Source organism: Psammomys obesus, unplaced genomic scaffold, assembly GCF_907164565.1.
Source record: "Psammomys obesus unplaced genomic scaffold, mPsaObe1.curated_primary_1811, whole genome shotgun sequence".
NCBI classification, from domain to species: Eukaryota; Metazoa; Chordata; class Mammalia; order Rodentia; family Muridae; genus Psammomys; species Psammomys obesus.
The window spans coordinates 3074776-3087017 of NW_026596149.1; the positions used below are offsets into that span (position 1 = coordinate 3074776).

The window sequence follows — 12242 nt, forward strand, 5'->3', positions numbered from 1 at the left end:
TTTAACTACTCAAGTTCTGTCAAATATTTGAGGCATTTTGATACTATAAATAATGTTATAGTAATGTTTCTGCAAATACTATTTTTCATTCTGAGATATTTTTTCCTTAGGACCAATTTCCAAAGCCAGTGTTCAGAGTGTGTGCTTGCCTGTGGCTTCCGCTAATTTTGGCACACTGCTTTCCATTCCTTTATACAATTTGTACTTCCTTCTCCAATTTCATAAATGTCATTTTATTTTACCCCTTAAAAAAAGCTTCTAGGCTGGAGAGATGGCTCGGCTGTTAAAAACAATTACTGTTCTTCCAGAGGACCTGGATTCATTTCCCAGTATCCACACAGCAGCTCACAGCTCTCTGCAACTCCAATATCTGACATCCTCACACATTCATACATTCACGCAAAACACTAATGCACAAAAAGTAAAGATAAATATTTAAAAAAAAAAAAAAGCTTCAAGCCTTACTCTGCAGTGCAGGCTGGCCTCAAACTTTCATACCTCCATCCTCAAGTATATTGGCCTTCAGGCACATGCCACTACACCTGGCTAAAGTCATCTGTGTTACCATATCCTTTCCAATATTTAATACTTTCCAATATTTAATACACCCTGGATCACAGTATGATCTGTATGAAATATAGTCACACCTTTAGTGCACACCCTTAATCCCAAACAATGAAAGTAAGATTAATTTGTAGAAGGAAGCAGCCACATTTGAAGGTGATGTCTAATTGAGGGGTGGACAAAGTGATGAATCACAGAAAGATTTGACGGAATGAGTCAGAGGTAAGATATGCCCAACTTTCACAAGAACAGCACAGGAAAGAGAGGCTGCCTAAGAGCGGTGCAGGGAGAGAAGAGGAGGAAAAGGAGGAAGAGGAGGGCAGATGGGAGGAGCAACTTTTAACTGGACAATGTTACAGAGAACAAGCTAGACATAGGACTGAATGAGCCAGATAGTGAGAAAGAGGACAGAAGATTAGAATAGATTGCCAGAGTTAGTCTGAGGCCAAGCAGAACAACTCAGTCAGAAGCCAAGAGAAGTCAGACTGAATCAGTCATTTTGGAGAGGAATTAGGGTCAGACCAGCTGAGTTGAACCAGCCATCAAGAGTTCAAAAAGAGCTAGAAAGGTTCAGTTTATTCAGCAGTAAGGTTCAGAGGCTGAAACATTCTAGGCCTAGGTTAGCAGATAGAGGCTGGAAGATGAAGCCTTCAAGATTCGGGTTTGCAGAAGGTTAGAGTGTACAGAGGCTAGATATAGGGATATAGCTATCCCTATATCTAGGATAGCTAGAACAGAGAAAGAAATGCTCTGGGTTCAGCCCAAATCATGTATCCACAAAGCTTGGGTATGGCTCTCATCTCATCCCCTCATCTGAAAAAATAATAACATTTACAGTCTCTTCTGTGAACTTCCTGATTAATAAGGCCCCATTAGAATGGAAGGGAAGGAGAGGAAAGTTTTCTGTTTGGTTGGTTGGTTGGTTTGGTTTTTGAGACAGGGTTTCTCTGTGTAGCCTAGACTCCCTTTGTAGAACTGGGCATCTTGTTTTCACCAAGCAGATGCCAAACACTGATTAGAGCCCTTTTCTTGTAGCTTCAGCACCCGTATTACAAACCTCAGAAATTACTCTTAGCTACCTTCTGTTCAGAGGAGGATGTCAAAGTTCAGAAGCTCCAAACTGTGGCTAAGGTCACACAGCAGTTGACTGTTGCGCCGAGACTGCGATTCAGATCCTAACACATGCTGTCCTGCGCTGCTCCTCCTCCCCGACCAGCAGATGGATACCCCGTGCAATATGAAGCTTGGTGGTCCCTGGCAACCTGATCATCTTCACATGCCATTTGTCATGGTTCTCTAGCAGCTTCTACCGAGAGATGGAGTGAGTCCGTCCCCCACACGTCTCTTCTCAGCCTTCTCCCCGGAGAGCCCCGTCCTCTCTTGCTGACCTCACCAAGATGTCAGTTTATAGAAGAACGTCCCCCTTATTTTCTTCCTCCTCCTTCCTGCTAACAGAGGGGAATACAGCATTTTCTACAGCTTCATATCATCTTCCCACATCATTCATCCATGTGATTAGGCTCCTTGATTGGCTGGGAATGTCCTGTTGTGAACGATGCGAGCTCAGAGGACGACAAGGCAATAATACAACCATCTGGGCAGTCACCATGAATGTATGGACCTGATTGGTTGGCTGACCTCCTTTGTCTGGCTTGGCTTGGCTTTGTTTGGAGACACCGTCTTGCTATGAAACCCAGGCTAGGTGAGCTCAGGTTGACTCTTCCTGCCTCTGTTTTTGAATACTGAGATTACAGGCATGTGCCCCTACTTTGGCTGCCCAGCCCACTAAGACATAGGACCCATCTTCAAATTTCACTTGCATTAGTACCCAAATGTTTTATAAAAGTGTGGTCCAAATGGTATGGCTATTTTGGAGGCCGCTCTCATGACAGCCAGCCACACCTCTAGCCCTGCACCGATGATTCACTAAGCAGCTTTCTAGCCAGTCACCCCAACCTCGAGTCACCCTGCTTTCGCACACACCCCAGTACCTGCATTGTGCCGTGCAACGTAGGCAAGCGCCCAGGCCGCGGCTTCCCTGACTCCAGGGTCAAAATCCTCCAAGCATGTCACCAGTGAGTCCAGGGCACCACAGTCAACTATGGCCTGCGCCAGCTGAGGAGAGTGTTTGCCAACTGCTCGCAACACAAAGGCAGCCGCTTTCTTGTAGACACACTACAGGGAAAAAAGAAAACACCCGGAATCTAAAATAGCAACACAAAAATAGTGTCGGTGTAAAGCACAATGGTCTCCGAATGCAGACAATGAGCAGGTCTGCCAACACCCGACCTTTCACATTCCCCCATCCTTCTGTCAGTGACTAACCTGGAAGCCAGGTCAGTTATAAATTATGCTACAAATGTGTTACTTTGAAGCATGCATTTTAAAATTGTATAAAATCAAATATAAACATGATACTTTCTGCAAATTCGTAAACTAACGTGATTTCTCTATCTGCTTGACGCTGAAAGGTACTGTTTGACTCGGGACTCTAGATAGTTAGCGGGTTAGCTGTCTCTGTCGACCACCACCTCTTCCCCCTGCTTTCCCTCAGCCTCTAAGCGTGGCAGGCTTTCCTGCCCTTTGCGAATCATCCTGAAGATACACCTATCGATGACAGAGACATTAAGGTAAAACATTCGCAACATTCCTAATATGTCTCCTAGTTAAAAAATAATAAGGCAAACAATAGGATATGTTATTCTGCTATTCTAGAAATGCTTTTTTTAAGAGTAGAAACAAATCAGCCATTGTGTGAATTGTGAATATAGCTTCATATGTATAGTATGCCTTGTATATATATTTTATTGGGTTAAGGTATAAAAACCTGAAAGTGAAACAAGGGAATAGCATGCTTCTCTCTTCCATGTTGCCAGAAAGTTAAATATACAAGAAATGTTTGGCTCCAACATAGTTGCCATGACTAAAATAATACAGCGATGATGTCATAATTCTCTGTTGGTTTCATTGCTCGCTTGTTTTTTAAGACAAGGTCTCACTGTGTGCACTGGGCTGACCCTGAACATACCACATAGCCCACACTGGTCTTGAACTCACAGAGGTCTGCCTGCCTCTATGTCCTTCGTGCTGACATTAAACACGCACCACCACACTCAGCTGCACAGTCCTTATTAATAAAGCCCAGTTAATCTCCAGCTTGACACTATCAGTTAGGATTTCTTTATATTAACTACTGTCTTAGTTACTTTTCTATTGCTGTGAAGAGACAGCATAATCAAGGCTGCAGGCAGGCAGGCAGGGCTCAGGAGCAGCCGCTGAGATCTCTCCAAGCCACAACCAGGAGGCAGGCAGAAAGCTAACTGGCCAAGGCTACCGTGGGCATTTGAAACCTCAGGGCTGACCCCTAACGATGCACCTGATCCAGTAAGGCCTCACCCCCAAACCTTCTCAAACAGTTCCACTACCTGGGGATCAAGCATTTATATATATGAACCTGTTATGGCCATTGTCACTCAAAACAGGCCTAAGGACCAGCCAACTGCAGCACTTCATCTCAAGGATTTCTAGTCACTTGGACTAAGACCATAAACAATAAAAATTATGATAAGAGAAAGAAAACACACCAAGTATATTTTAATATACTGTATCTAAAACAGTAACACATGTTAATGTAAAAAAATATACTATGCTGGAACTGGTCTGATGTTTTAATGTGACATAATTCATTTCATTTCTTAAATTATATCAAGAACTCAATCTACTAATTCATTATCAGAATTAAGATAGAGTTTTAAGATAACTTCCTGAAGGTTGTTTTATTATAATGAAGATAATGGCACATTTATTGTCATCATCTTAAACTACCTTGCCTCTTCTTCTGTGAAATTGTCAGGTTTATACTGTAAAGTCAGTGGCTCCCCGCTAACGGCAGTGCCTGGAGGTCACACTTTCTCCTGTACATTTCCAATGTTTCATGTTCTTATTCCTATAACCAAAAGAACTGGAAATAGAAGTGAAATGACAGGGTTTCTTAGCTTAGAGCGAGGGCACGGTTTCCCGTCACTGCGAAGGTGACAGCCCTGAGGTACTGCCTGCCCCCCCGGCCAGGCCGCCTCCTCACTTCTCTGTCTCGTGCGGGATGTCTAGTACACAGTTAGCCATCCTCAGAAAACTATGGAGACTGCCCACGTGGGCTGTGAAAGCATGGCGCCCCTCTCCAAGGAAAGACTGGGTCCAGAGGAAGAAAGCCTGACAGCACATAAGAAGCAGAAACACCCACAGAAAAAAATGACATTGCTGTAATTCCAAGAAAAGGCATTAAAAAAATAAACCTATGAAATAAAGCAAATTTCCACACAGCTCAGATGTTTTAGTCTGCTAAAATAAATGCGTCATAAAATTCCCATGTTAATTATGAAGCTTTCCCACCCAGCGCAGCGCAGGCACCACTACTGTCTGGTTCTGGAACATTTTCACCACCCAAGAATCCCTTCAAATCAAGCAGTCACTCCCTGTCTTCCTCCTTCCCCAAGCCCTTGGCACACAGAGTCTACGGATTTGCATATCCGGTATTCATCTAAGTTAGACTCTACAGCTTCTGTGTGGGGGCTTTCCCTGGGCATGATGACTTAAGAATCGTCCATGTGGCCTATATCAGCACTCACTCCCAGTTTCTGACAGAAAAACAGTCCATCGTGTGGGATAGAGGGGATTTTGTTTACTCATGCATCTGTTGATACCTTGGGTTGCTTCCCCCTCCAGACTGCAGCCGCACTGCTCTGAACACCTGTCTGCGACTTCTGTGAGCATCGCACTTAGTCCTTTCAGATGCGTAGCTACAAGAGTTGCTTGTCCGCATCCTAACCCTGGATTCACTGCAGACCTGCTGAATTGCTTTTCATAGCAATCATTCCATTCTACATTCCTCCGAGCAATAGCTGAGGCTCCTACTTCTCCGCGTCATCACCACACTTGTGACCTTCCTTAAAAGTATGTTATGGTCCTCCTGGTCGGTGTGCCACCACCACGCCATGCCTTTGGCTGGTGGCTCTCACCAATGCTGCCACGTTTCTCGTGGGTCTGTTCGGCATTTGGAGATGCTCTTTTAGGACGGAATCTATTCAAGTTCTTTGCCCATTCTTCATTTTTATTTATCTTTTTGTTATATAAGGAGGAATTTAGTCTTAAGGACATCAAAAGAGGGTGTGAGCCTGCATTATAATAAACAGAGTGGAACAGGTGGTCTAAAACCCTACTTACAGAGCAAATATATAGCTTAATTCAAAACAGTAACACCAAAAAGTGCAGTGTGTGTGTGTGTGTGTGTGTGTGTAGGCCAGAGGCCTAACTTAGGGGTCATCCTCAAAAAAGTCTTCTGCTCTTTGAGACGGTGTCTCTCTCTGGTCTACCTCATCAATACGCTAGGCCAGCTGTCCTTGAGTCCCAGAGGTCCTTACGTTCCTGCCTTGCACTCTTGTCCTGGGTAGAAGCACGGACAGCTATGTCTACCATTTTTACATGGATTCTGGGAATTGAACACAGGTACTGATGTTTATGGGGTAAACACCTTCTAGACTATCCAGCCCCCAGAGGGTGCTTTAAGAAGAGCTGGAATGCTTATTTACCTAGAAAAATGTATATCAAAGTTTCCATTTAACACCGTCTGTCCCTCGGGGCTGTCTCTCACTTCTTCATTTGTATGTCGAGGTTGCCGAAAGCAGCTATGTTCTTACTCAGGGTGCTATCTTTCTCCCTGAGGTAGCTCCTAGAGCTTAGAAGTGCAAAGAAACTACCTATGTCTAATTCCCTTAACTTTTTGCATAGTTCTCTTAAATTAACAGTAATGAAAACACACCTAGAAGCGCTAAAGTAAAATTTCCTAAAGATATCCTCATGGACATATAGGAATCCAGGGTTGTATTGGCATCCTAGGATTCGAATGCCTCAAGTTTACAACTGTGCCAAAGCTATCAACCTTTAAAATCTGAGACAAGGAAGAAGGTTTTCAGAAAAAGCCTTACGTTCTGCTCCGCCAGTGAGTACACAAGCTGCGGAAGAATGTCGCCCTTCACGACTGCGCCTGCTAAGTCATCGTTGTAGTTGGCCAGTCTCCCCAGAGCCAAGGCCGCAGTCTGTTGAATTGTTGGGACCACGTCCAGAAGGAGAGGCCTCAGCAAGGACATCACACCTGAGGTAAAGTGTGAAAACCACAACTCAGCAAAAAATTTCTTTAAAAAGCAAAACCTGATTCAGCATATATGCAATCAGAAAATGGAGGTTTTAAAAACAAAACAGTAAAAAAAAAAAAGAAAAAAAAAATGAGTGTTAGGCATAGTGGTACACACCTGTAGTGCTGTGCTTTCAGGGGGCTGAGGCAAAGGAATCTTGAGTTTAAATCTGTCTGTCTGTCTGTCACACACACACACACACACACACACCACACACACACACACACACACACACACACCAAAGTGGGGCAGGGGGGGCAGAGGGAAGCCACTGGAAACTAACTGGACACTTTTAGAAACATTTAAATGGCTAACACAGAGTCATACAAGCTGCCAAAATTGCTAACACATTGAGAAAGCAGAGGCTCTGGAGCTGGATGAGAAGTGATGCCTCTTACTGACAGTTTAACACCTATGACATCATCAGGAGAAATGCAGAGGGGGGTTAGAGTGTCTCCAGCAAAGCCCAGCCCCAGCCCTTGCCACCTTTGCTCTCTGTATCTCAAGGAACATTCCAGGGTCTTTGTTCCATTGTTTTTTCCTTCTGGCTCAACTGCATTTTTCTTAGGGAGAATTTTCCAGGCTCCGTCTCAGACCTGAGGGGGCTAGAAAGCCAGTGTGTTTGGGCCAGTCCTCACACTCACAAAGGCACACAGTAGATCTTTAAACAAATCCTTGTGCTAGGAATCATAATGAATCACTAGCTCTTCCATATCCGCGCCAGGGCTGCTCACACACTGCCATGTGGGCATCATCACTGTCACCATAAGTCTCTTACACCGACTGGAGTTTTAGGCAAAAGCCTTGCTCTGAGGCCTTGCTCCACATTAACTCGCCTCTCAGGACAAACCTAAGAAACTAGGCTCTCTCGTTATGCCTGTTTCACCATGACACAACTGAAGCTGAGAAAGACTAAGCAAACTGCCCACTGATGGAATGAGACGGAATGGAATTAGAATTCAGACACTCTCTGCCGGTGACTAGTGAACAAATAAGTGTTGAGAACTGAGGAGGCCAGGGACGGGAACCCAGCAATAAACGCTTTATGGTTCTCTCACAGGACATTTCAACTTTCTGTATCAACTTTATCTTTCATGCGCTATTTCTGCTTTAGTGTCAATACTTACAGCTAACTTTATATGAGAAATAATGACAGCATTCAAACTGTAACAAAGTGGCCCTTGACTTTCTAAATGTTACTTATTGTACATAGCTATTAAAGTTGACATCATTACATCTGTTCTTTAGAAATTTATCCTGGGGGAGACCAGTGACTCAGGAGGGTAAAGGCACTTGCCACCAAGCCTAATACCTGAGTTTCATCCCCAGGACACATATGGAGAGAGCCAACTACTGCAAGTTGTCCTCTGTCCTCTACATGAACTCTGTGGCACACAGACACCACACACACAAGTCATACAACAGTAAATAAAAGTATAGCTTAAAAAGTTAGAAAGATTTCACACACATATATTCTGGTGATAGACAAAGTCAAATATTGTGAAATATCCTTGTATCATTTTATATTTAAAAACATCTGAAAAGAGAAAAAAAAATAGCATTTACAGTAGCACTTGCAACCAGACCAGAAATAGCACTACCAAACAGCATAAGCCAGAAACAACTATGCTTGTCAGGATGTATTTAATTATGCAGCCTGTAAGTCTTCCCAGTTTCCAGTCTCCTTTGGTTCTTACTTCTGTGTTTAAACTCCGCCAGATTAGAGCGTGCTCTGAAAGATCACAATTGCCTAGATGGCAGAGCTGCCTGCTGCCGTGGTTCAGGGTCTCCTTACACAAGCCCCGAAGTCCACGAGTGCTGTGCATGCTTTTAACTGGACATTCTAATAGAGATGGTTTCACAAGTCTCACAGCGAACAAATAATGTTAAAGTGATTATTATTATCTTTTATAGTATTCAATTTAATTATAAGTATTTATTAGTAATGATTTATTGGTTAAAACTGATCAATTACAAATCTCCCAATTTTGGAAATTTTTAGTTTTTGTTTCACCAGTCCATATAGCCAAAGGAACTTTCTTCCTTTTATGTTTTTCCCATTTTTAAATTAGATCTAACTCACAAAATATTAAGCCAGGACTAAGGAAATAGTTCAAAAGTTAAGAGCATTTGCTTCTCTTTCAGATCTGAATTCAGTTCCCCACGACATCAGGCAGCTTACACTTGTAACTTCAGCTCCAGGGGACCCTTTTCTGGTCTCCTCAGACTTGCACTGAATGTACATATCAAAACACACACACACACACACACACACACACACACACACCTTTTTTAAAAATGCAAAGTTAATAAATGACTGGTAATTCATTTTCTTCTGTTCCTTTGCCCCAAATCAGAGTTAACCTTTTAAGTGAGTATTTCTGCAATAGCTTCCTATATTACTTACTTTAGACAGTAGCACAATGCAAAATTTTTAAACATTTTTAAAATCTACAAAATTACAGAGAATAAAAGTCTGTTTGAAATACTTTGGTTTGAATAACTTTATTAAATAAATGACCTTGAGAAATTTTCAAATACCGCCCTAAGTGTCTATTCCCTAAATTATGATTTATATTTTCTATGTAGAATCTTCAGGCTATTCACTTTACCTAGGAGATTTGTTCTTACCTTTACGCAGGCAGAGACTTCACTATCTCAATTGTAAGTTTGTATCTCGGTGGTAGAGCCCCCACTGTACTGGCTACTTTTATGTTAACTTGACACAAACTAGAGTGTCCTGAAAGAAGGGAACCTTAACTGAAAAAATGCCTCCGTAAGTTCCTGCTCTAAGGCATTTTCTTAATTAGTGCTTGCCAGGGGAGGGCCCAGCCCTCTGTGGGTGGTGCCTTTCCTGGGCTGGTGGTCCTGGGTTCTATGAGGCTAGGCAGGCCTCAGGGAGCAAGCCAGGAGGCTGCACCCCTCCCTGCCTCTGCAGCCCATCCTGCCTTCCACTTCCTGCCTTCACCTGAGTTCCTGACTTCCTGCCATAGACTATAATGCAGAAGTGTAAGCTAATAAACCCTTTCCTTCCCAACTTGCTTTTTGGACGTGGTTTCATTGTAGCAATAGAAAGCCTAACTGAGCACTTGCCTAATAGGCCTGATAAACCCTAGAACCACAGGGTGATAGACGATAGAAAGGGAAAGATAATAGCTAGGCAGATTTGTTCTGAGAACATACGGATGTCAGAGGGATGCTATGAAACAAGCACTCGCTGAGGAAGAAAGACAGACAGAGAGAAAAAAGAAGAGGGAAAAGTAAGAGAAGGGGGGAAGCACAGCAGTTTTCCTCTTCCCTGACTGTGCACTAGGGATCCACAGATCACAGCGGCTGCATGAGGACCAAGAGCCCTTTGGAGGTATTGCCAATGACTGCTCCGCCTCTGATCAACAAGCCTCTAATGAGGGGCTAAAGTTATCGATTTCTGGCATTTCCTCTCAAGCCCCAGCATGCAGTGGCACTTTCAAGAATTAGTTTTTATTCTGATAATCAGCATATGCATAAAATGAATTTTGATCATTTCACCCCACTTCCATTATCCTCTCCCATGTCCCTCACTCTCCCACTAATGTCCTCCTTCCTCCCAGAAAGTTTCTGCCGTTTTGATGTCCTTTGTGTGTGTGACCCACTGACTTAAAAATAGGATTGTTCCCCTGAGCAAGGGTGGGACATTCTTCACTGAAGCATGGGGCTCATTTCAATGGCAAACTACTGAAGAAAAACGGCACCAGCCCCCCAGCAAAATTAATTGCCAATAGCCCCTTTAAAAAGGGGTGTGCCTCATGAGTCCCTCCTCAGCCATGTCTGTGCTGGCAACCATGGCTTCCAGAGTCCCCGAGTACTATGGCCAGGGCTTGGTTGGTTTTTGCTTTATTACAACATTTCTTTCCCATGACCTGGCTCCTATGTCCTTCCTTCTGCCATGTTGTCCCTGGACGTTGGAGGGACCCCAAGGTTCTATATGATGCAGATTCTCTGCTTAGGACTGACCACTCACATGTCATTATTCTCAGTGGTTTGATCAGCCGCAAGTCTCTGCATGAGCCTTCCCACATCAATCACAACAATCTCTCACAAACTTGACTCCAGGCCGGTCTGACCTGGGCAACTCTTCAGGTGAGACCTCTCTTCCCAGGTAACTCTAGATGGTGTCAAGTTGACTATAAAATCAATTTTAAACTAGGTTCTAAAGAAACTGATTTTCCTGATTTGGGGTCTGATAACGTTGTCCCCAGCTGAGTGCTGTTTGGGGAGGTTATGGAACCTTTACAACATGGAGCCAAGCTGGCAGACAGAGGGCACTAAAAGCAGGTGTCTGAAGGGTATGGCGAGTTTTGCTTCCAGTCTAGCTCTAACACCCTCTTCTCCAAAGCAATAACATGTTCACACCCACAAGGACCAGCTGTCCCTGTCACTTAACCAGCACGATGGTGAAAACCACAATGAATCTCTCCCCGGCCAGGTAACTCCTGCCAGGTATTCTGTCATGATAACAGGAATGCAGTTAAAACCCCAATAGTGAAGCTAGGATTACAAAGTAGCTCTACCATTTGACCCCTTATAATGCAATGTGGGCCAAATTACTTTAACTCTACATGTCAACAGTGTATATAAGTCATTAGGAAAAAAATAACAAATATTGCCAATGGCAAAATACTAATTTTCACTTTATATACAGCTAATATGTAAAAATACTACTACAATCTGCTATTTCTTTGGTTTTTGAGACTTGGTCTCTCTAGATTGCCCTGGCTGTCCTAGAACTTGATGTGTAGCCCAGGCTGGCCTTGAACTCACAGAGACCTCCTGAGTGCTGGAATATGCCATGACACCCAACTTATTGGGGTTTTTTGGTTGTTGTTTTTGTTTTGTTTCGTTTTTCAGGTATTGCCAATTTTTGATCTTCCAGTTGTGAAGCGGTATCATAATGTTTAAAATATCACTGTAATAAAGGCTAATATTATTCTTAAAAGTTCTGTTAGGAGACCTTTGGTCTATTTATGTCAAAGTAAAGTCTTTTAGCTAGGTGAGGTGGGGCCCACAAATAAAGCCAGCTGCTCAAGAATTGTCTACAAACTGTCACCTCTGAGCGTAGAGTGGGAGCCAGCTTGGGAAACACAGTGAGAACTTGCCTCTTAAAATAAATAATACGTAAGAGCATGGCATACTCAGATTGGGAGTAATACTTCTGCCTCCAAGCGGAAGTATTGGGGTCTGAAATATCGAGCACAGACTCAAATGTTTGAAAACTAGGTCCCCAATTGTGTCGTGGCTAACTTGGGCTACATAGCAAGACCCTGTCTCTAAAAGAAAGGGGGGGGAAAGCTAGTAAGATGATTCGTTGAGGAAAAGCACTTGCCTGAGGACCAAGAATTTACAGGACCCACGTGGTCGGAGAAGGAAACTGACTCCTGAAAGCTGGTGTACTACACACACACCAATTTATTTATTTATTTATTTATTTATTTATTTATTTATTTATTTATT

General features: G+C 43.2%; 1 protein-coding gene across 1 annotated transcript in view; it reads right to left on the reverse strand.

The window, feature by feature from the left end:
• Positions 1-12242, reverse strand: part of Spag6 (sperm associated antigen 6) — a 52777-nt gene that overhangs the window by 31747 nt on the left and 8788 nt on the right. Inside the window, exons 3-4 of the mRNA XM_055593798.1 lie at positions 6546-6712; positions 2556-2739 (exon numbers count right to left, since the gene is read on the reverse strand). Coding sequence (XP_055449773.1) covers positions 2556-2739; positions 6546-6712 — 351 coding nt within the window. The remainder of the gene's footprint in view (positions 1-2555; positions 2740-6545; positions 6713-12242) is intronic.